General features: G+C 36.2%; 1 protein-coding gene across 2 annotated transcripts in view; it reads left to right on the top strand.

Moving 5' to 3' along the window:
- The window catches only part of WDR70 (WD repeat domain 70), a 290,555-nt gene that overhangs the window by 170,515 nt on the left and 92,773 nt on the right, over positions 1 to 27,267 (top strand). For both annotated transcript variants that reach the window (XM_027605240.1, XM_027605241.1), the window contains one exon: positions 16,601 to 16,775. In XM_027605240.1, the coding sequence (XP_027461041.1) occupies positions 16,601 to 16,775 (175 nt within the window). The remainder of the gene's footprint in view (positions 1 to 16,600; positions 16,776 to 27,267) is intronic.

Genomic DNA, 27,267 nt, shown 5'->3' with positions numbered 1-27,267 from the left:
CACACCACAAAGGGATATTGAAATGAAGGAACAAATGAATTAGTGTATGTAACTAGGCTAACAGCTTCACAAGGAAATGGATGTTTGTTTTATTCAGTGCTGTATTTCTAGCACTTAGAGCATTACTTGGCCTATCTTTTTGACTGATTGGAAGGAAAAGAGGGAGAAGAAAGGAAGGAAATTTTTAAATATATTCACTTCTGAAGAGCAAAGAAAAGAAAACAGACCAAAAAAAAAATCTAACTCTGACAACAATTTTGGAAAAATTAAACATTTAGAGTAGTCAGAGATTTGATTATAGTCTGAAGAAAATTTGAATTTCAGTGTATCAACTCTTACCTGTTTCATTACTGTGCATAATCCAACATGGTATCATTTTCTGTCTTACAGCTTTCAATAGACTGGGCACCCACAATGGAATTTTTATGATAGACAGCAGCTTTTACAAACAAGAAGTCCCTCAAACATATTAAGTACATTTTTCTTTAGGACATCATCTCTGCTTTGTCTTCATAAGTTTCTTCTCTTCATTTCCTTAACACACCATTTAAACTTTGCTGTCTTAAGATTATCCAATAATGTACTTAAAAATTATTGGATATTATTCTCTTATAGATTCTTTAGAGGTCATAGTTTTCTTACTGTAAAAAATTTGCATCTCAGAAATTAGTATCTTATCTGTTGTTTGCCCAAGACAATACAGAACTTCTTAATGGTATGGAATTAAAGTATCTGTAGGAATTCAAATAATCCGGATGTCAACATGTGTAATAGTGAAACTGCTTTATAATTTTATCTATTTAACAAATTCACTACATTTTTTTTTTACTGCCCTGTTTTTAATTTTCCACTTACCACATGTGCATCAAATTAAGATAGTTTATTTAGACGCTGTATTGCCAAGCAGTTATGGAAAGCTTCTTTGGCTTAGATTTTGAATTTTTTCCTCCTTTGTCTTTGGCCAACGCTCAGCCCCTTTGGTGTCTCATCTGCTTACCACACGACAGCTATGGCACATTTCCATTCATCTGGGTCAGAAAATAAAGAGACCTTTATGTCAGCCTGAATATTACCTGCCATTGCTGTGGGTTTGGTAAAGCTAAAACCAGGAAACTTGTTTTTGTTTTTCCCAGGAATTGATGCAGTTTATCCCATTTCTGTGAATTTGTACCTTCTTTTTGAAATATCCCTCATTGAATTCCAGAAGTTATTTAACTTTCAGAACATATAAGCATTCACCTCAAAGGAATAGCATATTGCTATATTCCCCCATTACTTTATCACTTTTCGTGTTAAGCTCTCTTTATCATTGCAGGGATTTGTTTTGCTTTTTGATTGATGACTCTTGGTTCAGCTTACCTTTGAGAGTCTAAACTGGTATAGGGCAGATTCTACTTGTGGAAGTCCAAAAAATTAATTTTTCTCCTGACTTGGTAGCCAGTATACCCATGAATTAGGAAAAGTGACTTTTTTTTTTTTTGACGGAAGTTATCACCGGTTCAAAAACAGCACTATTTATTTTTTCTGCTGGTTTGTTAATTTGTTTATTTTTATGCATCTTGTCTCATCCCAAAAAAGAATTTGAAGAAGCTCAAAATAGTAATAGTAACACAACATTATAAAAAAATGCAGCACCCAGGCCATGGGAAAGTAGGGGTGAAGGGATAAAGTTAGTTCATAAAAGGTTATTAGCAGAAGGTTTTGCTCCCCAGTAGACAGAGTTATATTGTAGATTCAGCTCTAAACTTACTAGTGGCCAGAACAAAGATGTGTACATGCTCAGTTAAAAGAGTCCCAGGATACCCAAGATGAAAACATAGAGCTTTTCCTTTCAAGAGTGTATAAAGAAAATTGTTTCCTAGAAATCCTCATATAGAGGACAGTGGTTGATATAGACAATATCCTTACAATAAATGCTGTAGTAAACTTATAATAATTGGTCATATACTGTGTGCAAAGCACTGCACTAAGTGCTTTTTATGTATATTTTGTCATCCAATTCCTTAAAATAACTGTGAAGTATTATTTTCAGAATGGGAAGCTGAAGCTCTGACAGGTTAAGTGACTTATACAAGAACACATGGTAGGTGAGGAGAGAGGATTTAAAAACAGGCAAATCTGACTTCATCATCCTCTCTTAATCATTTTTCTGTATTGTATTCCTGTTACTTTTTTTTTGTTGCACCTGACAGTATAAGTCAAGCCCCAAGAAATGTAATTCAGGAGAAGACATTCTAAGAGAGGGCCAAAGAAATGCAGACTAAATATACAGTCAGTTCTCTGAAGATCTTACTTGGGCCAGTGTAAATTTTAGATTACCTAGAGCTGCCTTCTTACTTTGTTTTATCTCTTTGATGATCTAGGGGGCAACTACAGACATTTTCTGCAAAAAGTACAAATAAATACTATTTTAGGCAACTCAGTACCCTCCCCTCCCCCTCCCCTCAAAAAAGAAAAAAAAAATCCTCAAGAACTATCTGTATATCTACAGTTGGGCAGCAGAGAGTCCAAGGCAATAAACTGATATTTCACTAGAGGTGGTATTTCTTTCTTTCTTTCTTTTTTAAAGATTTTATTTATTTTATTTGAGAATGAGAGAGACAGCACACGCACATGAACAGAGTCAGGGGGAGAGTCAGAAGGAGAAGCAGACTCCTTGTAGAGCAGGGAGCCCTATGTAGGGCTCTATCCCAGGGTCCTGGGATCATGACCTGAGCTGAAGGCTGACACTTGAGTAACTGAGCCACCCCAGCGCCCTACTAGAGGATTCATTAGATTCCAAATCCTGGATCTCACGGTACTTTAGACAACTCCTGGTGGGGGAAGTGTATGAAAACTTTTGTTTATTTAAATGTACTAAAGCAGTATCTGCCTTACTAAGATATTTAACCTTTCATGGTCTTTTCAGTTATAGGATGGGTCATTTTTGCAGTTGTATTCTGGTCCTCATTTCTCCTAGAGTAAATTTAAGTTTTGTGCTGACCACTAATTAACTGTAGGGGTAGGTGAAAGCCAAACAATGAAATCAAACCTTTTAATTTTTTTTTTTTTCTTTTTTCTGAGAGAGAAAGAAAGAACACATGTGTGCAAGTTGGGGAGGGAGGGGCAGAGGGAGATAGAGAATCTTAAGCAGGCTCCATGCCCAGTGCAGAGCCCAACACGGGGCTCAATCTCACAACCCTGAGGTCATGACCTGAGCTGAAATCAAGAGTCAGACACTTAACCGACTGAGCCACCCAGGGGCCCCTAACCTTTTAATATTTTAGGGAGACATGTAATGAGTGTTTTAGGGAAATCAGACTAACGGTATTGTAAATCATATTTTTCAAAGTTCCTATATCAGACATCAAGCCATATAACCCTGGAATACTCTGTTTACTTAGTAGTGTCTGATCCCATTTTATACAATAATTATTCAACCAGAGGTCTACACACAATTATCCTTTAATTAAGGATATTAATTATTAATTAACTAATAAGCAGGTTGACCTGGATTAGAATCCTAACTCTTTCAGTGACTGTGTGATCATGGCGAAATTACACAACTTTTCACACCTTCTGCGTGAAATGAGAATGATAAAGGTATCTACTTCAATGTTGAGTTTAAAATGAGATAAAAAGCCCTTAGCATAGTGGGCTGGTATAATATAAACAGAATACGTGTTTAGCTTTTATGAATATCATTATATTTAATGGTAATGGGATAGACAGGGAACATCTCTTTATTTTGCCTCTTTATGTAGCCATAAGGGCCAGAGAGCATTTGGAGAGTTTGCAGAGTTTCAACCTCTGTTTTCAGCATGGGCTGTCCTTGTGTGTAACACTTCTTGACCATTTTCTTAAATGACTTGTTTCTGAAGGCAAAATGCTACATGGGTGGTTTCCCCTGCTCTGTTGATCTTAGTAGTTCATGCCTCTGTGCAAGGTTTTAAACTGTGTGGTGAGTTTTAAAACTTTTCCTGGATTCACCTTGTTTATTTCCCCATTTAACTCTGTGTATCAGCTGCTGCTCATTCTTCTACATGCAGAAAATTTTATCCCACTAAAGATATCTTTTAAGAGTGTCTGACAGAGTTTACTGAGGAGGAAAATGCCTGGCTTATGAACAGATGTGTCGTAGGCCTTGGTGGGGGTGGATGGGAAAGTGAGGGTTGGGGCACTGAAGCAATTAAAATAAATGGGATCCTTTACCCTTCTATCCTTTGAAAATGTTTTCTCATTGATTATCTTCATTGGAAGAGAAAAGTTGGAATTTATTTTGTTAAGTAGTGCTCTATTTCTGTAACATACTTTACAATAATGAGACTTTCAAATCACTGCTTATTCATAAAGGATGCAAAATACAGATAATATTCAGCTTTATTTTGCATTAGTTTTATAGATACAGAAATTTTACAGTATTCTTTGTTAAACAAAAGTATTTCTTGCACCATCAGTATCAATCCAAAATTGTTGTGACCTTACCTGTTTTCATGGGTTCGTGTAGACAAGACTATGGAACATGAGTAGGCAGTAGTGGATTATTCTGCTTTTCTGAATATTGACATAAATTATTACTGATCTTTTGTGCTTTAGTTTTGCTCTGTCAAATACAGATTATAATAATAGTTTCTTCATAATAGAGTTGTGAGGATTAAATGATAAACTGCTTACAACAGTGCTTACTTCATTTTAAGCATGTAAATGTGAGCTATCATGGTTATTAGTCCAAATCTTAGCTTTTATTCAGATTATTAGTTCAGTGTTCTAAATTATCAAACACTTCTTGGCATTCATATTTTCTGGAAATAATCCTCCAAGTACAAGAGTTCTGTTAAGATTATTTGTTAGAGATATTTTAAAGGTTCACTGTTTTTAGTGTAAACTTCTAAAGTAACTGACTTCACTACTTAACTCTACAACTTGATTAAGCATTGTTTAACTTTTCAGTCAGGAAAAAAACATCCATTCTCTTTCAAAAGAAGAATATTTATCTCATTTTCAAATTTGCACTGAATCATTCTTTGGCACATAAAATTTTATCTTTAGAATCTGTTTTGCAGATGTGCAGTCTGCTGCTTTAAAACTTGGTTGGTTGAGTGAATACTTTGTAAATCTATTGTATTTCAGAGGTATTTTTAAAAATAAAGAATAATGGCTCCATATTTCAGTGGCTTGTTGGAAAGCCTGACTCTACCTGCTAATGTCCAGAGAGAAGTTGGTCCAGAAATACTGTGGTCCCCTGGCAGTACTTGGGTAAAGGGTGGGTGGAGGCAGATTTCTGTTGGGTTTGTCATATCTACTTTATCCTGTGCTGACTACCACATCTCTCTCTCCCCTTCCTCCCTATCTCTCCATTCTCCACCTCCACCCACTGTACTCTCTCTTGCTTTTGTCAGACAAGAGGTAGTAATTATTTCTTAACATAAATTAAACAGTCATCTATAATTATAGTCACACTTCATTTTTCTTCACATTTTAAGGCCAAATCTACATGTAATTTCTTTTCGTGATACTTGTTATAAAATGAGTGATTAATTACTGGACTAGCAGTGAATGACTACCTTTATACCCCAGGTAGGTTCAATGTGAATTTTCTGCTTTTGAATCAAGTACATAGAAATGCAGTTGGAAAGTTACAGAATTCTTTCTGTTCTCAGTGCCCTCTCTGAGAGTTGGAATCCATCAGTGACCTCTTCATGTTCATTTCAAGTTGGTCAGAAATATATGCTATTAGAAGCTCTGGATCTTTACTAATTTAATTTCATTCTTTTGTGTCTTCTTCAGTTCTCCATTTATGTTAATAATGATATTATTCTCCATTGTTCAGGACATTTGTCAGTGACAGTGTCTTCATACTTTCTTGGCTCTATACTTTGCAGCCACGGATCAAGCCCTGTTATTAGAGCACAAGTCCGGGCTGACTTTGGGGCACCACTCTTGCCCAGGAGGGGACTTCAGGTCTGCCCTTCATGATCCTAAACCCCTTATTGGTGTTGACTCTGTTGTTTCCCAGTTTCCAGTATATTGGTGTACTCCCTAACCGGGTTTGTAGTTGCAGGCCTAGGCTTTCCATCCTCATCTCTAGACATGTGTGCAACCCTCCGTCCCCTTCCCTGCCTCACCCTCATACACACACTGTAACTATAATCAGACTGTGCACCATTCCTTTCAAGGCCTTTGCTCATGGTATTTCTTCTGCCATAAATTCCGTCTCTCAAATCTACCCCACAACCCCTTCTCATTTAGGAACCAAATGAAATGTTGTATTGTCTCCTCAGCCTCTCTTCCTCAGTTCTATTCCTTTTTATCCTGGCCACGTTTTATTGATTCTTATATGTATTTAAATAGCATATTATGCAGGAGCACTCTTCACCAGCTGTCTTTTCCTTATCACTCCCACTCCTAATTTCCATAGCATTCTGACTGCCCCCATCATTCTACTGAAATTTCTCTTGCAGACCTCCTCTATGACCTTTACCTGTTAATTCTAATGAAGGCTTTTCACTCCTTGTTTTACTCAGTATCTCTTTGGAATTGACACTCTTGATCACACCTTCCTTTTGAACTTTCTCCTTCAGCTTTTCTAACACTATCCTCTCTGTCTCTCATACTTTCTTGTCTCCTATTTCACTTCTTTAACTTTTTGCTGCCTATTCCTTCAGGATCTGTTCCATGGGAGTCTGCCTTCTCCCACAATTGTATCTCTGTCTACATTCTAATGACACCTAATTGTATTTCTTTCACACGTTCTGTACAAGATTCTCCACCTGGCTGTCATACAAGTATTTCAACTTGAACTTGCTCTTACCTCCTTTAATATTATTATTTTCTGTTTTATACCACCCTTCCACAACCCTGCCTCACTGAATGAATAGTGCACCCTCCTAGCGCTCTTCAGAGTTTCCTTTACACCTTCCACACCCCTTGCCTTAGCCCAGGTCCTGATCATCTCTCACCTGGGCTACACAGTACAGACCTGTCCCTTCCAAGCAGTCTTGCCCACTGCCACATGAGCGGTTTTCTAAAACACAGATCTGGTTAAATAACTTCATTCACTCCTCTGTTTAGTGGCTTCAGAGTCTCCTAGACCATAAAGCCCCTAATCCCAGTATGTCTCATAGGATACCCTTATAATCTTGTGATTGCCAGTGCCTGTGACAGTCTCATCTTCCACTTATGCCCACTGCGCACCTCATCCTTCTGTCAAAGCATACTACTTGTTGTTCCTAGAATAGCTGTGCTTCTGCAAGCCACCTTATCTTGGCGTTTTCTCTATCAGTTTATTAGGATCCCCCATCCATCCACCCAAATTTCACTTGCAGAATCTCAACTCTTCCCAACATACACACCTCTGTGGAATCTTTTCCAGATCTTTCCAATTGAGCTCCTCTTTCTTTTCTCTCTGGGTGGTGCTTCATGAGTTTTTCTCCTCCATTAAGTAATTTGGTTTATAAGATTAGGGAGTAAATTTTATCTAATAAGAAATATTGGTATATATTTTAAACTGAAGGTCTCTTTTAATTCCATTTGATCAACTTTCTCATCCAGGTTTTCCTAGAGTGGTCTTCAGGCATGTTTAATTACTGATGATCATTTTAGGAATTTAATGAGGACTTAGCTATACTGATTCTAGCTGAAACTAGAAGAGGGTGGGGAAATTAAATGATTTTTAATATATTTACAGAGTTGTGCAACCATAACAGCAACCTAATTTATAACATCTTCCTTACCCTAAAAAGAAGTCATGTTCAGTTCTTCCCTTTTCCTACCCCCAGCCCTAGGCAACCACTAGTCTGCTTTCAGATAAATGGGTTCATGTATGATATATATGACTTGTTGTATCTAGCTTCTTTCATTTAGCACAATGTGTTTTTAGGTTCATCCATATTATAGTATGTAGTGGGTTGAATGGGAGCCCCCCCACAAAAAGATGTCAAATTACTAGAACCTGTGAATGTTACCTCGCTTGGAAAAGGTATATTCAAAGATGTAATTGTTAAGGATCTTAAGGTGAGATCATTCTGGATTATCCAGGTGGACCTTAAATCTAATGACAAGTATCCTTATGAGACAGAAAAATAGAAGACACACCGAGGGCAAGGTCATGTAAAGATAGAGGGAGAGATTGGAGTGGTGTGGTTATAAGTCACTGAAGAGAACCAATGCTGATAGGCCTGAGAAGCTGGAAGAGGCAAGGAAGAATTCTCCTCTAGAGCTTCCAGAAGGAGTGGACTACTGGCCATCAAAACTGTGAAAGAATAAATTTTTGTTGTTTTAAGTCACCCAGTTTGTAATTTGTTTTTTGTTTTTTTAAAGATTTTATTTATTTATTTGACAGAGAGAGACACAGCGAGAGAGGGAACACAAGCAGGGGGAGCGGAGAGAGGGAGAAGCAGGCTTCCTGCGGAGCAGGGAGCCCGATGTGGGACTCGATCCCAGGACCCTGGGACCATGGCCTGAGCCAAAGGCAGACGCTTAACGACTGAGCCACCCAGGCGCCCCAGTTTGTAATTTGTTATGGCAGACTCAGGATTGTCATATGTAGTATGTGTCAATACTTTGTTACTTTTTATTGCTAAATAGTTTTCCATTGTATTTCACATTTTGTTTATCCATTCATCGATTGATGGACATTGGGTTTCCAGTTTTTGGCTGTTACGAATATTGCTCCTATGAACATTCCTGTCAAAGTTGTTGCATGGGGGTATGTTTTCAGTTCTCGTTCGTGGATACCTAGGAGTGCAATTGCTGAGTCATGGGGTAAATCTATGTTTAATATTTTACAAAACTGCCAAATTGTCTTCCGGAAAGGCTCCACCATTTTACATTCCTACCAGTAATGTATGAGGATTCAGTTTCTTTAATATTCTAGATCCTAGTCCCTTGTCAGGTATATGATTTATAAATACTTTTTCCAAATCTATGACTTCTTTTTAAACTTTCTTCATAGTATCCTTTAAAGCGCATACATTTTTAATGCCATCCAACTTATCTTTTTTTTCCTTTTATTGTGCTTTTGATGGAGTACCTAAGAAATCATTTTGTAATCTAATGTCATGTCTTAAGAGTTTTAAATTTATGTCTGTGATCTGAGCTAATTTTTGTATGATGTGAAGTAAAGGTCCATATTCACCTTTTTGCATATGGATATCCAGTTGCCTCAGCAGCATTTTTTGAAAAGACTTTTTCAAAACAGTTCTTTTTCCCTGAATTGTTTCGGCATCTTTGTTGAAAATCAGTTGGCCATAAATGTAAGGGTATAAGTGGTTATTTATTGTAGCATTTATCCCTTAGTCTAACTCTAGATTTCATAAGGCCTAACTTTAATAATGGTAAGTATAAAGCATTAGCACCAAATCTATTTCTTCTGAATGCAATTGTATTCTTATTGCAATTGCTGTGTGTATATGTGAATTACATGTGTTTGTAAAGATTATTGTGGGTTTATATAGAAGCTAGAACATTTTTCCTATTTCTGGAATTTCTATACTTTCATATTTGGGCATTTTTGAAAAGAAGGTCATTCTTGTTGACTTTGCCAGCAAGAGAGCCGACAAGTTTCAGGCTTTTACATCACTCAAGTTGCTTGTGTAGTCTTTTGAGAAAAATTAAACCAAGATCTCTTAAGTGATTTCCATGTGAAATTAATGCTTCCCTTGATTTCTGCCAAATGCTGTGATGCATTTATGTAGCCAATGCCAGAAAGTGTAGAACTTGTATCTGGAAAGAACTCAAAATTTTAAGACAGAAAGCATTTGTGCCTGGGGCAATGTAATGACCCCACCTGTGTCTTTTTCTTGTCTTCTGGGTGTTTTCATTGTGTGTCTAGAAAGGCCCAGGCAGATTCTTCTTCTATTTTTAAATCTTTTTTATGAAACACAGTTTTAATTTTACAAGACCAGATCTCACTCCAAGTTTCAAAATATGTGTTCTTCAGCATAAAATGTTTAGACAGATACCTAATGGCCTAGCACTTTAGCATCCATTTTTTTTTTTTTAGGCATAGATTCAGAGAATCAGAGCCATAAAACCATAGTGTAATTAGTCACTATCAGATGCTATGTAAATTATGTTTCACACATCTATATGCTAGGTTAGTTGCTTTTTTTCCCTTTCTGTTATTTTGATAACTAGCTCAACCTGTTAATATACCACTGAAACAAATGGACCATACTTAGTTGTTGGGTTTTTTTTTTTAGCTTTAATATTTTATTTATAGTCTAAGAGGAAGAGCAGAAAGGAACTAGTATTTATTGAGTGCCTACTGTGTTCCAAGTACTGTCCCAGACACGTTTACATCCCTAATCTCATTTAATCCCCTTATTGTTTGTATTATCATCCCAGTTTTTAGTGATGAAGAACTTTAAAGGAGCCAGATGATGATAATGATATTTTATACTTGTGTGGGGCCTTTTATATCAAATTTTAAAGTAGTATCTGACTTTTGGAGATGTTCAGTTATAAAAAAAGAGAAATCATCATAGTTTATCTCCACTGTTGTTGAGCCAAGGGTAGGAAGAAAAGATACACGAGGTATTTCTCAACTATGGGAAGCATAGTAAGCGATACAGAATACGTTCAGTAGGAGTACGGTTTATAATTCTCATATATAGATGGTGCTGGAACAATTGGGATATCTATCTGTCGATCTCTCCAAATGAACCTCAGCTTTGTACCAGATATAAAAACTAATTTAAATAGATCATAGACTCAGTTGTAAAACTACTCAGTTGTAAAATTTTAAAGTATAAAATTTCTAGAAGAAGGGGCACCTGGGTGGCTCATTTGGTTAAGCATCCAACTCTTGGTTTCCACTCAGGTCATGATCCCAGGGTCCTGGGATCGAGCCCCACGTTGGGCTCTCTGCTCAGCCTGCTTTTCCCCTCTCCCTCTGTCTGCTGCTCCCCCTGCTAGTGCTCTCTCTATCTCTCTCTAATAAATAAATAAAATCTTTTAAAAAATAAATAAAATTTCTAGAAAAAAACATAGAATTTCTTTGACCTTGGGTAGGCAAAGATTTCTTCAATGTGGTATTACAGAATTTGATAAAAGGACTTCATCAAAATCTAAAACATCTGTTATTTGAAAGACTATTTAAAAAGGCAAGTTACAGACTTGAAAAATATTTGCTAAACACATACCTGAACTAATTATGTACTATACAGTGGCTAACAACATAATAAAAAAAAACAAAAAATATGTATATAAAGAATTTAGCAAAGCAACTGGTACATAATAATGAATAAATTATAGTATCTTTCATCAAAAAAAACCCCACATATCTGATAAAGAACTTGTATATAGAATATTATAAAGAACTCTAAAAATATAATAATAAGGACATAAACAACAAAAATTTGAAATGGGCACAAAATTTGAAGAGATACATCACCAAAAAAGAGAAATGGATGGCCAAGATACATGGAAAGATCCCCAACATTATTAATCATATAGGAAATGTAAATTAAAATCAAAATACCAAAACCTACCTATTAGAATGACTTAAAAAAAAAACCCAACTGATCATATTTTTGTGGGGGTAGTTAGAATTCTCACATGCTGCTGGTGGGAATGCAAAATGAAATAGCCACTTTGGAAAAGTTTAGCAGTTTCTTATACAGTTGAACGTTTACTTCGCATATGATCAGTAATCCCCTTTCTAGGTATTTAGCCAAGAGATATGAAAACTTATTTTTACAAAAACAAAGAAACAATAAAAAAACTACACATGAATATTTATAGTGGATTTATTCATAATCACCTCAAACTGGAAATAGCCCAGTAACCTTTATTCGGTAAATGGGTAAACAAAATGTAGTATATCCATATGTGGAATGTTACTCATTAGCAAAAAGGAATGGACTAATGAGATATATATAAAACTCAGATACATTATGCTGACTTAAAGAAACCAGACTCAGAAGCTATATGCAGTATTATTCCCATTATATAATAGTGGAAAAGTCATAACTCTAGGGATACAAAACAGGTCAATAGTTGCCAAGGGTTAAAGCTGGGAAGGGAAGGAGTGGTCTACGAAGACGCAACACAAAGAAAACTTTATGGAATGATATAACTATGCCTTTCTTAAAACTCACAACTGTACATTTAAACAGATGAGTTTCATTGTATGTTACACCCCAATAAATTTTTTCTTCCCTCCCTTCCTCCCCCTCCCTTCCTTCCTCCCTTCCTTCCTTCCTCTCTCCCTTCCTCCTTTCCTCCTTTCTCCCTCTCTCTCTTTCTCTCCCAACACCTCTTTCTTTTGATTTATCTATCGATCATCTATCTCTCTCTCAGTAAGAGGAGTCTAGACATAGGTACTCCAGAGTTGGTTTATGGCTGTAGTGTCATCAAGGATCAGTGTACCTTCTACTTTGTTGGTCTGATAAGATGCTACTTGAGCCCAGCATCACATCAAGATTGCTGGCAGAGGATGGAGTAAACAGGAAGGGTTGAAGAAGGGTCTGCAACCTTCTTTTTGAGACTTTCCCAAAGTCCTGTGCTACCCTTCCATTTATACTGCATTGGTCAAAGCTTTATTTCTACATTTCATCACATCTAGCTGCAAGAGAGGCTAGGAAATACAGACTTACACTGAGAAGAAAGGAGAATGGATTTGGATTATGCTGCTAGCAGTATCTGTCACACTGTTAATGGCATCTTTCTGTCAGAGTGTCTTGTAACTCTTGAGTCTCCTGGCTCCCCACTGGGTTGCTTTAAATCCTGGAATTCCAAGGCGCCTTTCCGTTGTTTCTGTATGTACTGTTTCTAAACTCTTACTTGAACTTACATTTTTGCTAGCCAGTAGTTCCTAAAATGCAGTCAGTGCAATCTTATGTCAGGCATGGGTTTGACAGCTCTGAAAACTAGGGCTTGGTAATGTTAAGCAACTGAGTAAGTTCTCAAAGTTTAGGGGGAAATAGGCAGAAGTTATTTAAAAAAATCCCCAAATCCTCATTTGGAATAAATCATAAATACTTGACAGAAAATGCTGGCTATCTGAAATCTATACATTTAAAAATCAATTGTATTTATTGTATGTTGGTTATACCTCAATTAAATTGATTTCTAAAATGCTTAGATAGGCAGTGAATTTTTTTTTATTCTTCGACAAACATTTGTTGAAGACCAAGTAGGTGTTGTGTTCCTGTTATGTTTAAGAGATGGTGCATACAAAGATAAGGCACACAAAGATAAGAGAGAGAGAGAGCCCTTGCTCTCAAGTAGCTCTTTTTGTAGAAGGAGTAGATGTTAATATGTGTAATGACAACTTATGTGATTGGTGTTATAAAGTTGGATTTAGAAGCTAATATGGGAACTTGGGTAGAGTGAATTCCCTAGTTTTGTTCTTTTTCAAAATATTATAGGCAGTCCAAGTTGTTTGCATTTTCATATAAGTTTTAGAATTACCTTACCCAATTTCTATCTCAAAAAAACTCTGCTGGATCTTTTATTGAAATTATGTTGAATCAAAAGATTAATTAGGAGAGAATTGAAATCTTAATAGTACTGACTCTTCCAACCCATCAATACAGTGTTTCTTATTTATTTATTTATTATGTTCTGTTAATCACCATATATTACATCATTAGTTTTTGATTTAGTGTTCCATGATTCATTGTTTGCGTATAACACCCAGTGCTCAATGCAGTACGTGCCCTCTTTAATACCCATCATCAGGCTAACCCATCCCCCCACCCCTCTCCCTTCTAGAACCCTCAGTTTGTTTCTCAGAGTCCGTAGTCTCTCATGGTTCATCTCCCCCTCCAATTCCCCCCTTCATTTTTCCCTTCCTGCTATCTTCTTCTTCTTTTTTTTTTTTTTACCATATAATGTATTATTTGTTTCAGAGGTACAGAGCTGTGATTCAATAGTCTTACACAATTCACAGTGCTCACCATAGCACATACCCTCCCCAATGTCTGTCAACCAGCCAGCCACTCCATCCCACCCCCCACCACTCCAGCAACCCTCAGTTTGTTTCCTGAGATTAAGAATTCCTCATATCAGTGAGGTCATATGATACATGTCTTTCTCTGATTGACTTATTTCGCTCAGCGTAATACAGTGTATCTTCTCATATATATAGATCTTTTTTCATCTCTCTCAGAAATATTTTATGGTTTTCAGTGTACAGATACTATATATCTTTTGAGATTCCATGTTTATTCATATCATTATTAATGGTATTTTCATAATTTCAACATTTAATTGTTGCTCGTCTATGGAAATAAAATTCATTATTGACTTTGTATCCTGTGACCTCACTAAATTGGTCATTTTTAGTTTGTTTATATTTGCTTTATGACCCAGAGTATGTTCAGTGTGCGCCTGAAAAGAATGCACACTCAGTTGTGGTTGGGTGAAGTGTTATATAAATGTCAATTAGCTCAACTTGTTTGTTATTGTTTTTGAGGTCTTCTGTATCCTTACTGATTTTTTGGGGGAACAGGGACGGGTCTACTTGTTCTATCAGTCACTGAGAGAGGAATGTTGAAGTATACAAATATAAATATAGATTTGCTATATTTAATTTTATTTCTCTTAAGTTTGCTTTCATATTTTGAAGCTCTGTTATTACTAGCATATGCATTTAGGATTGTTATGTCTTCTTGATCAATTGACTTTTTAGCATTATGAAAGTTTGCTCTTTGTCTCTAGTTTTATTCCTTGTTCTGAAGTCCACTTTGTTGGACATTAATATGGTTGGTTACTCCAGCTTTCTTTTGATTATGTTCACCTGGCACATTTTTCCCCCATCTTTTTACTGTTAACCTATCTAAGTCTTTATATTTAAATGTTTGTGTATATTTTTTCAAAAAGATTTTATTTTATTTTTATTTTCTAAATTTATTTTTTGTTTTTGTTGTTGTTTTTTTCTTTTATTATGTTATGTTAATCACCACACATTATATGCAAACCATGAATCATGTAACACTACATCAAAAACTAATGATGTAATGTACAGTAAATTTATATGTTTTAGAGAGAGAGAAAGCATGCATGTATGTGAGATGGGGAGAGGAGTAGAGGAGGAGGGTGAGGGCCAAGCAAACTCCACACTGAGCATGGAGCCCATCATGGGCTTGATCCTAGGACCCTGATATCATGACCTGAGTGGAAACCAGGAGTTGGCTGCTTAACTGACTGAGCCACCCAGGTGCCCCCATTTTTTGTGTCTTTTTAAAAGACAGAATCTGCTGGGTCTTGCTTTTACCTAATCCCATCAGACAATCTTTGCCTTTTAATTAAGAGTTTTTAGGTCATTTCTAATTAATGTAATTTTTTATGAGATTGGATTTAAACCTACCATGTTGCTGTTTGTTTTATGTTTATCCCATAGTTCTTCTTTATTATCCCTTCCTGTTTTTATTTCATTTCCATTTTATCTCTGTTATTATATATATAAAAATACGTTAGCAATTGCTCTAGGGTTTGTAATACATATCTTTAATGTATCAAAATCTCTTTTCAAATAATACTATACCATTTCAAGTATGGTATAAAACTATACTTCAATGTCTTCTTCCCAACCTTTGTGCTATTGTTGACATACATTTTACTTGAACATATGCTATAAATCTTAACAATACATTGTTTTACTTCAGCCATTTATCTTTTAAAGACATTTAAACATTTTTTAAAATGTCTTTTAAATTTATCTTCATTTTTACCATTTGTGGCACTCTTCATTTCTTTGTGTAGATTCAGATTTCCATTTGTATCATATTTGTTCTTCTTGAAGAATTTCCTTTAACATTGCTTTTAGTACATGTCTGAAAGAAATGAATTATCTCAGCTTTCATTCATCTGAAAAAGTCTTTACCTTATTTTTGAAATGTATTTTTGCTGCCTATAGAATATTAGATTGACATTTTTTCTTTCTTTTAGAACTTTAGAGATGTTATTCCATAGTGCTTCGGCTTGGTTAGTTTCTGCCAAGAATTTAATTTGTTGAACTCATCTTTGGTTTTCTGGTCCACCCCTCACCCCCCTGCTCCAGGTCATAAGGATTTGTTTTAGCTTTTCTTAGTGGCAGTGCTCCTTTGCCTGGGACTGTGAGCAGGAGGGTACTCCGTATCTCCCCAGCCCTAGACTGCTGTTTCTTGTTACTTGTTGAAAACTTGGGGGCAGACAGTTTTGTTTCTGCTTCTCCCCTAGAGGCATGAGATCTTTGCCTTGGCCGTAGAGTGTGACATCATTCTTTAGTGACCTATTTTTTTAAGTGTGTTTTCTGGTGTGTATTATATAACAGTACATTAACACATGTCAGTAATTTAGAAATTAATGTGTGTATATTCAACAGTTTTACTGATCAGAGTATAGTCAGAATTGTTTAGAGGCCACTGTTGTAGAGGGTCAGAACTTAAAACTCTGATAGATTTGAAGTAGAATTTGCTATTTGCTGTTTGATTTGAAGACAACGTGATTCATGTGGTTCACTTTATTGCAGTGAGTAACTTCATTTATAAATGGAGAATGTTTTACAGTACACATTTTATTTTAAAATAATTTTTAGATTTATATGCTTAAGAGGTGAAGCAGTTTTTATGAGCTCTTCTGAATTTTAAACTCCTCTCTTTTTTGTAAATGAAAATCTCTTTATTGTTTTTAGGACCGTGAGGACATGGGAAGTTGAAAATCCAAGGAAGCAAAGAAGTGTGTTTAAACCACGGACGATGCAGGGTAAAAAAGTAATTCCCACCACGTGCACTTATAGTAGAGATGGAAACCTCATAGCAGCTGCCTGCCAGAATGGAAGCATACAGATCTGGGACCGAAATTTGACTGTAAGTCTAAGACATTTAAGTCCACTTTTCTTAGAAGAAAACCACCTTATAAAGACAAACATCATGTTAAAATATTATGAAGGTCAGTGTCCTGAGTTTAGCCCTAACTTAAACTTCAGTGTTAGTTGATAAAACATTGGGACATTTGCAGTAAACAGCATTTCAGCAGCATTCCAGCTCAGTATTTTCCAATGCGTATTAGATTTTGTTTTTAAAATAAAGTAGATCTTTTGGTATAAAATTTAAAAAGCATAGGGCAGTTTTATTATTTGGTGTCTCAGTGTACTTGATTTTGAAAGCAAAGGATTTGATAGTAGTGTAAAAGAAGACTAAGCAGAGTACTAGAAAATACCCTTTAAAAGATTTAAGAAAACCGTGAAATGTCTAGGATGGTCCATTAGTTGTTTTCCAATTCTTTTTGTAGTAATTTAAATAATATTTTGTTTTAACGTTCCATGACGTTCCATTTGAGTAGGTTTCAGATTTTATTTTACAGTTTTAGATCATTATTAGAATAAATAAATTTTTGAATTGGAAGGAATCACAGAATTCTATGTAAATAATTATGCAAAATAATGAATATGAAAGTCTTTGGCTAATTCTGAGAATTACCAATAAGCTTTAGAAAGGGTTTTGTTCTATGTAGAGATGGTATAACAAGACTTTTTGATAAGTGGAATGATTCTATATTACCAATGTTAAAATGAAAATCTACACTAATGTTATAATACTATTTTAATATTTTATCTTTATTTTAATAAAAGATTCTGATAAATGATTAATTTAGTAATTTGTTAGAATTTATTAAGTACCTCTACTAGATGGCAGGCACTATTGTAGGCACTGGGAATACTGCAGATTATAAAAAAGTCCTGCCATTTGGAGTTTATATTCTAATTCTTTTTAAAAATTATAAAAATAATATTCTTTCAAATAAAGTTGCCCATCAGACATTTACATTTTGAAAGTGACCCTAGGAGACATAGTTGTTTTTTTAGGCAGATGGGTTAAAATTATTTGTCTTGGAATAAGGTAAAAAATGATAGGGAAGAATCAATCCATGTTGATAATGCTGGAAATATCTTTGGCATTTTCTGTTTGTCAGATCTTTTTATTTCTGTTTTCATTTCCATTGTAAACCCCATAAAGCTTCATAACAGCACAGAGATTTTAAAAATCCTTTGAATTGTAAACTGAGTTTTAACCAAGCAATAAATTTTTTAGTAACTGGCTTTCATCGTCTCTGGGTGCTGTTGGATTAAACATAAAAACTCTTAAGTCGTGAAGTTTTCTTGTGTAGCTTTAATAGTGACGTGTTTAGTATAGTGCATATATGTGTCCCTTTCTCTTAGAACCCATATATTCTTACAAAGTTGAGTATAGTTTTTAAAGATTGGCTTTGCATATCTCCTAAAATAACGACTATCTTCTATTTCCATTTTTGTAAAAAATAAAGGTATTTAAATGTCAATTTACCCCTCCCCCCAAAAAAAATCTTTTAAGCTATTTTGCCTAATTATAGTCTTTGGTTCTATTTTGTTAGAATTTAATAGTACATGAAGTTATAGCTTATTATACCACATCCTATTTGTTATATTTATTCATATTTTTACATTTGCATGTAAATATAGTCCACCTAAAGACAAATCAGATTGAGAAGAAAAAACTTGCAGGAAATACAGCCTTGATTTAAGAACAGAACTTTACAAAATTTCTTAATTACTACTTCAGCAATAATAAATTATTGCAGGGATACACTAAAGCTGAGTAAAAAAGCCTAATAGCGGTAGTTTTCCATGTACTAGCCAGAGAATTACATGGTAAGTAGTAATTAACATATGTGTGTGTTTGTGACAATTAAGTAAAACTGTCATAAAAATGCCCTACTTAAGCATAGAATTCTCATTAGAGAATTTAGCAAATTAAATGAAATATTTCTTTTTTATAAGTAAGGTGTCTATTAGTGAAAAATTCCCTGTGTTCTTAAGACCTACATTTACTCTGGAATTATGTTGGCCAGTATGGTAGCCACTAGCCACATTTGACTGTTAAAATTTACAATTAAAATTTCAGTTCCTTAGTCACACGGCACTTTTCAAGTACCAAATAACCACATGTCTAGTTCTGTGCTACTTGTTGAACAGCACAGATAAAAAACATTCCCATCGTTGCAGCGAGTTCTGTTGGAAAGTGCTGCTCAAGAGGAGTGTTTGTTCGCCCAATGACCCTTTCAGTCATGTGATGATGGCCTGTCAATTTGAGATAGAAGAGCTTTTCAGAGGAGCTTCTACAGGTCTGCATTGCCTCCTTGTCCCCTCAGCCCCCATTCACCAGCATATAGCTGAGCAGTGGCAAGAAAGCTAGTGTGTGGTTGGAGTAAGGTGAGGGAGGTGCAGAATGGTGGGAGGTGACATTGGAGAGGTAACAGTGTGCACCCTGACTCGGGTTCGATGTATGCAGAAGCCCTCTCAGCCTGCAACATGCTTCTTCTACATGTTCATATGGCCTTTCCTCCCCTCACATCTTTTAGTCCTTTGCTCCATTTTCTCTATTCAGCAAGGTCCCCTGACTCCACCCTACATTTTAAAATTGCAGCCTTCTCCCCACCAGTGGCATTCTGTATCCTTCTTATTTCTTCCATCTTGCTGATCAGCATCTGACATACTCTACTATATATTTTACACACTGATTTATTGGCTATTTACCTCCAATAGGATATTGGCTCCATAGGGAAAGGATTATTGTCTGTTTTGCTCCCTGCTCTATTCGCGGAGCAAAGAACAATACCTGTTGTACTGCAGATCTTCAATAATGATTTGTTGAATGAATGAATGAACGTATTCTGAAAGGTAACAAAATAAGGTTGTCAGTTTATTTCTGGGAAGACATTTAAAAATAGCAACATAAAAAAAACCTTCTATTTATATGAAACCACAATGAAATAGAGATAGAGAAGGGTTAGGGGAGAAATAGACTGAGGTAATTTTTGGTATATCCTTTTTTTTTTTTTTTTAGATTTTATTTATTTATTTGACAGAGAGAGACACAGTGAGAGAGGGAACACAAGCAGGGGGAGTGGAGGAGGGGAGAAGCAGGCTCCCCACCGAGCAGGGAGCCCGACGCGGGGGCTTGATCCCAGGACCCTGGGATCAGGACCTGAGCCGAACGCAGATGCTTAATGACTGAGCCACCCAGGTGCCCCTATTTTTGTATGTCCTTAATGATGTATAAATATACAATCTGTATGAACATAGGTAGATTTTTAAAAACTATTTTCATGGCTCTCAAGTCTAATTTCTGACTTTTATTTTTTTTATTTTTTTTTTTTAAAGATTTTATTTATTTATTTGAGAGAGAGAGAATGAGAGATAGAAAGCACGAGAGGGAAGAGGGTCAGAGGGAGAAGCAGACTCCCTGCTGAGCAGGAAGCCCGATGCGGGACTCGATCCCGGGACTCCAGGATCATGACCTGAGCCGAAGGCAGTCGCCCAACCAACTGAGCCACCCAGGCGCCCTAATTTCTGACTTTTAAAATATTCCAGTGTTATACGGTCTCATGAATATCTTTTTTTTTTTTAAAGATTTTATTTATTTATTTGACAGAGAGAGACATCGAGAAAGGAAAACACAAGCAAGGGGAGTGGGAGAGGGAGAAGCAGGCTTCCTGTTTGAGCAGGGAGCCCGATGCGGGGCTCGATCCCAGGACCCTGGGATCATGACCTGAGCCGAAGGCTGACGCTTAATGACTGAGCCACCCAGGCGCCCCTGAATATCTAATGACTTCTGTTCGTATAAAAACACATAGCAAATTCTTTGACATACTTTTTTTTTCAAAGCAGTGTTGCTGTTCTTTAATATCTATTAAGAATCTACAATACGCTAGACCCTTTACTATAAGAACATGCTGTATTTACTTGTATTGCAATCACTATTTATAAACTAAGATTTTGGCAGGAAAACGGAGACCATTGTATTTATTTATTTATATTTGCCTTCCATAGACACAGGTTGATGAGAAGGAATAATATTTGAAGTTGGTTTATTTGGCAGTAGCGTACTGTCAGCAGCAGCTTGACCTACTCTCCACCTGACTGCCTCTTACTTCTCCTTTTGCCTGCATTCCCTGCCCAGATTCTGGGGCTGTGCCTTTTGGGAAAATGACCACATACTACAGCCCCCTATCAGGAAAACTTCAAGCCTAAGAGATATTGCAGAGACATTTCTCCAGCTCAGTGGCTGATCAGTGCCCATACTATCAGCCATCCTAGAGAATGGTTGGTATGGATCAGAGAAGGGTTCGGGCAAGAACTAGTAATGATGTTGGGAGATAAGTTTCTGGGCAAATGAAGCCCCCAGTGTGTAAGAGAACAGGTGTAAAGGAGAGAGACTATGGGAAATAAAGTTACCAGTAGTAGCTTAGATCCAGTGCACTACAGATCTTTAAATGTCTCCAGTCACTGTCAGATAACCTATGTTAAGCTTAGGTTGATTTATGTCCTTTTTCACCTTTCCCCTTTATTTGTGTGTATAAACATACATTAAAAGGTTTTGTTTTTATATAGAGAGAGAATTTGCAATTTGCTTTTTTTACTTGTAAGTAAATAGGGTAGAGCTCTAATTTCTCTATTTAAATGGGATCATAATTTTACAGACACGAAAGATACACTTTTCAAAAAGTTTATTTTTATTGAAACTTCCTTGCTCTAATTATTCTATCTCTACCCCATAATGCTTGTAATTACCTACTATGTATTCTTCTGTACTTTTCTCCATATCTCTGTATCTCTAGCTAGCTAGCTAGCTGTGTACATTAGGAACATTTCACCTGATATTTTGGAACACTTACCACCTCAATGAGAATGAGACAAAAGATTTTAAACCCATTAAGTAGTTTGTAAAAAAGAGAATAATCTGTAAGATAATTTATAATCAGATGCTACCTTGTATAGTGCCCAGAATATGGAAGAGTTAGGGAAGGCTTATAGGGTCAGGGTAGGTACTCATAGTGAAGACCCTCTGAGAGGTATGGAATTTAGATAACCAATGGCATCAGTTGGGATTACAGAGTAATAATGCTATTTTACTAACCAACCTAATAAGGGCTATTCTGTGTCAAAGCAGTCACATTGAAAGGCTCTTTTGAGATTGTTATTTCTCAAAATGTTTTGAATCTTTTCTTTTAAAATCACCATCCAGCTAATTTCAGATAATGGCAAGTGCCACAAGGAAAATAAAGCAGAATAGAAAGAATGTTTTGTGGGAGGGGTGGCACTTGAGTCCCTGGGTACCTTTAAGTTGCTTCAGGTCTCACAGAAATCATTCTCACTGTTGGTCACTATCTGCTGTGCCTGTATTTTATAGATTATTTTTGAGATTTAAGGATTTGCTTTTCGTGGTATTTTCTATTAAATTTCATAACACGGCTTTGATCCGTCTTCTTTCACACGTCATGTAAACCAGTTCAGGCCAAATTCTCATACTATTGGTTAGCTACATTCTGTAGTAATTTTTTTATGGATAGTTTTTTTTTTCTCCCCCTGCTGTTTGAACATTCTTATGAAACTCTCATAGCCACTGAAGGGAAAAACACTATTTACTCTCATGGAGTTTCAGAATTATCTCTAAGTACATACTCTAAGAGAGTATTAGTGAGGAGGATGAATTTTATGAAGGAGGGTTCTTAGTATTTACCTCATCTTTCTCATTTGTACAATTAGAACATACCAGACTTCCCTTAAATAGAGTGTTAACCTGTTGATATTGCAGATTTTGAAGATTTTAAAAAGAATAATACTTTGAAATATTTTTAGCATATAGTATTTTGTCCTTATTTCCAATCTTGTTTTGTGACAAATTTGTCATTTGTTGTGCACTTTTAATGTCCCTTAACTTTGCTTTGGAAAACATTTCATTACGCAGTTACCATTTACTGTCATCTACAAATGTGAATAAGTCAAATTTCATTAAAAAATTTCCCTTTGAAACTATTTCAGCCCAAAACAGTTGCTTTTAGTCTTGTGTTTTAATTTTTGTGACATACCGCTTTAGCTATCAACCTTGGGAATAATGCATAGAGAGCTTTTTGAGATTTGATTTCTCTGTACTCTTTGAGTGTCCTTTATCTTTCTCATAGTGATGTCATCAAAAGGCTTTCATGAGTTAAACATGACTTCCAGTGGCCAACACTGTGCTTGCAAGCAAGTCCAGGTTCATGCTCTCCTCCAGGTGTCTCTCCCTTCTTTACATGAGGGTCGGTCATTTAACAGTGATTGAAAGCTTTAGCCAATATGAGTTTCAAGGTTAAAGCGGCAAGAATTGACTATATGGGGGAGCAAAGTATATTATAGAGGGAAAATGGCATTATTAAACAATTTAAAAAGCAAATTGTTTAGAAAAAATTTTCTGGTATCTTCCTTTGAGAAAACATGCTGTTTTCTCTGAAAAACATATAAAGAGCATTGTTTAAAAATTCAATATAGATTTTTATCTCTTCATTAGGCCTAATATTGGGAGTCTAAAAAATGTGGACAGCTAAATACCGATTGCATACTTCTTTGGCACAGTATGTAAATGACACCTGAGACATAAATCACATTATACATTACTCAGGGCTTTCTGTCTATCAGTCCTGGGTTTCTTGAGCATTCTATATGTCTTTTTCCTTATTCAGGAAATGAGGGCATGATCCCCATCTTGTCAGATTATTTTGAGGAATATGTTAGGTAATATATTAAAAGTACCCAGAATGGGACTTGCACATAACAGGTTCTCAATAGCTATTGGTCTTCTTCCTCCTTTTTCTCTTTAGCACCTAGTCAGCTTACAGTTTTTGTAGAACGGTAAAGTTAGATCTCAGGATGCTACTGAACTCAGATGTGAAAATGTCATTACGTTTCACAGATTTCTTGGTGACTAAAGGTATGGCTTTAGAAAGATGAGAATGTAGATCCCTGTTATAGCCATCATTCAATGTATGAAAATAACAGTCACCATCAATAAATGAGAATGTTATGTACCCGCTGGTTAGTGTGCCTGAGTAGATGTATGAACTAAAATTACCTTTTTAAATAAACACTCAGGAGAAAACGTGTGACATACAGATTGTTCTGTAGTGTTTTAAACACGCATATTTTTGAAGTTTACTTTTCACAAAGGTATGTCATTGACTCACAACACAAATAATCATCAAAAACTGTGCAATATTACTTGCAGGCCTTGCAGTTAAGTTCTAATTTGTGAATTATTTAATGAAAGCTTTAAAGTTTTACTTATAATGCTTTTAGAAAATGTCGTATACTGTTGGAAACATTTTTTTAAATGAGAAAATACTGGCTTTTGAAAAAGTTAGGTTACAAGATTTTCTTTCTTTTTTTTTAAAAAAAGTTTTTATTTATTTGACAGAAAGAGAGAAAGCCAGAGAGGGGAACACAAGCAGGAGAGTGGAGAGGGAGAAGCAGGCTTCCCATGGAGCAGGGAGCTTGGTGTGGGCTCCATCCCAGGACTGCGGGATCATGACCTGAGCCGAAGGCAGACGCTTAACTGACTGAGCCCCCCAGGCGCCCCTCTTTTGTTTTTTTTTTTTAGAGAGAGACTGAGCATGAGTGGGGGTGGGGGGAGCAGAAGGACAGAAGGAGAGGAAGAGAAAGAATCTTCTTTTAATTTTTATTGTTCTGTGAATCACCATACATGACATCATTAGTTTTGGATGTAGTGGTTCCATGATTCACTGTTTGTGCATAACACCACGCAGAACGCGCCCTCCTTAATACCCATCACCAGGCTAACCCATCCCCCCTCCCCTCTCCCCTCTAGAACCCTCAGTTTGTTTCTCAGAGCCCATCGTCTCTCATGGTTCGTCTCCCCCTCCGATTTACCCCCCTTCATTCGAAGAGAAAAAATCTTAAGCAGGCCCCATGCCCAGTGTGGAGCCCTACACGGGGCTCAATCTCAGGACCCTGAGATAATGAACTGAGCTGAAATCAAGAGTCAGATACTTCACTGAGCACGCTCCAATAATCCCTAAATCTTAAAAAAAAAAAAAAAAAGAGTTTTTGCATCTTCTTTAGCATGAGTAAAGTCCTTTGCAGTTGTCTAGATATGGCTGTTATGTCATTTAAAATGGTGGATCTCTGCAGGATGACTATAGTCTCTAGAAAGCCTATATAAGGGATTCCTCTCTCTAGGAAAGATATTTCCTGATCTGTGTTTCTCAGCTTCAGGACAGCTGTGATTTACTTTGTAAGCTGAAGAGGCCAAACATTACTGTTTTAATCATTATAAACAACATAGTAAATGTTAAATGTTCGCTCAATAGAGCCGCTAGTAGGGCTTTTATATACAGAAAGTAATGTCTGAGCCAAAAGATGTGAAAGGGTTCTCTGGGCTGTGTGCATTCTCTTTTAACCTACTCTTTGATTCATTGCAACTGGAGAAGGGATGCTACCAGTGATGATTTGAGCTCTAAAACTCTTGGTGTTACAGTGAACCTCCCTGTTCTGTGTTTTGTTTGTTTGTTTTTTTAATTTCCTTCCTCTGATTATACAAGCCATAATAATTTACTGCCTTTCATAAAACTCAGAAACTTATTTTATGTATGATACCCAAATTATAGAGCATTTCAAGATTCTGGTAAACCTCAACACTTCGGAATATTTAAAATATTTACCAGTTTTGTTCCTTATCAGAGTTTTTGTGTCTTTCAGCTCTCTTCTACAAAGTAATGTAAAGATCCAATCTTAATTCAGAAGTATTTTTAAAGTTATTGCCCCAATTTATTTGTAGTTAATTATATAAAGAATTATTCTCGGGGCGCCTGGGTGGCTCAGTTGGTTAAGCGACTGCCTTCGGCTCAGGTCATGATCCTGGAGTCCTGGGATCGAGTCCCATATCGGGCTCCCTGCTTGGCAGGGAGTCTGCTTCTCTCCCTCTGACCCTCTTCCCTCTCGTGCTCTTTATCTCTCATTCTCTCTCTCTCAAATAAATAAATAAAATCTTTAAAAAAAAAAGAATTATTCTCACAGCTGTCTGATAAGAAATTTTACTTTTTGCTATAAAAGTTTTACTTTGGGTGGATAATGCTGATACTCATGGGATAGGTGGTGAAGTTACCAATTGCTGTGTATATCCTATAATAACCCTGTTTTATTCTGAAAAACAGTTCTTATGCTCTCTCAGTCTGATCATATAACACAGAGAGAAAGGACTGACTTGTTTTGTAAAACTATTTTTTTTTTTTTTGCTCACAGTAAATTATATTTTCGCTGTGACTGACTATACAAGTATCTTTGCACAGACTGACACACACCCACACATACATACACACACTTGTGCGACTGAAATAGAAGTTTACCAAAACAGTTCCTGATCTTGCAATGTACAATGCACTCCCAATTTTTTCATTTCATTTGGTTTCATTTTACTGATTATAATCTGTTAAATTGATTTTATGAACCACTAATGAGTTAGAATTCAGAGTTTACAAAATACTTCTGAAGCATGTCCCAAATATAATTTGATCTTTACAGTGACCTTCTGGATATAGATCCTTTCAAAACATAGTTAAAACCTGCATTTAAAAAACAGAAGCTCTATGGAACTCCTGGGTGGCTCAGTCAGTTAAGCGTCTGCCTTCAGCTCAGGTCATGATCCCGGGGTCCTGGGATCGAGTCCGCGCTGGGCTCCTTGCTCAGCGGGGAGCCTACTTTTCCTTCTGCCTGCCGCTCCCCCTGCTTGTGCTCTTTCTCTGTGACAAATAAATAAAATCTTAAAACACACACACACACACACACACACACACACACACACACACACACACAGAAGCTCTGACCGATGATGAAGAAGAAATGGTTTGGGGCATTGAGTGACCAGAAGGCATCATGAACACAGCAGTCCCTTTTAATGGTCAGAGAGAGGAAGGGGAGCTGCGGAGATTTAGAACAGGAGGCAGATGGATGCAGTAGATGCTTTCCCTGCCTTGGGATGTTTGCCTAAACCCTTCAAGACATCTGGTATGCCACCAGAAATCACTAGTGGTTAGACTGTACTAGGTTGCTGTTATCTTGAAAAGCTACCAAAATTAGTTTGTCCAGGGCTCTACCTTTGAGATGCCTGTAGTTTACCCCCAGAAATCCATCCATAGTAATCTAGTCCAGTTTCACTAATTAAGTATGTTTCTCAAACTTCATTTGTTTGCATACTACTTTCATAACGTTTCCCATCTTGTTATTTACTTAATTTTAAAACATTGATTTACTTTAAAATTATAAGTACTTTCTAAATTGAGGTAAAATGCATATAACATATAGTTAACCATTTTATTTATTTTTCATTTTAAAATATGTAATTTAGTGGTATTTAGCGTGTTCTCAGTGTTGTGCAACCACCAGCTTTCTCTAGTTTCAAAACTTTTTCATCATCCCATAAAAACAACTAGTACCCATGAAGTAATCACTCCCCATTCTCCCTTCCTAAAGGGAACATTGTACCACCACCA

The sequence above is a fragment of the Zalophus californianus genome, chromosome 5 (genome assembly GCF_009762305.2).
Source record: "Zalophus californianus isolate mZalCal1 chromosome 5, mZalCal1.pri.v2, whole genome shotgun sequence".
Lineage (NCBI taxonomy): Eukaryota > Metazoa > Chordata > Mammalia > Carnivora > Otariidae > Zalophus > Zalophus californianus.
Note: the sequence above shows the minus strand (reverse complement) of the source record. Positions and strands in the feature narration are given on the sequence as shown.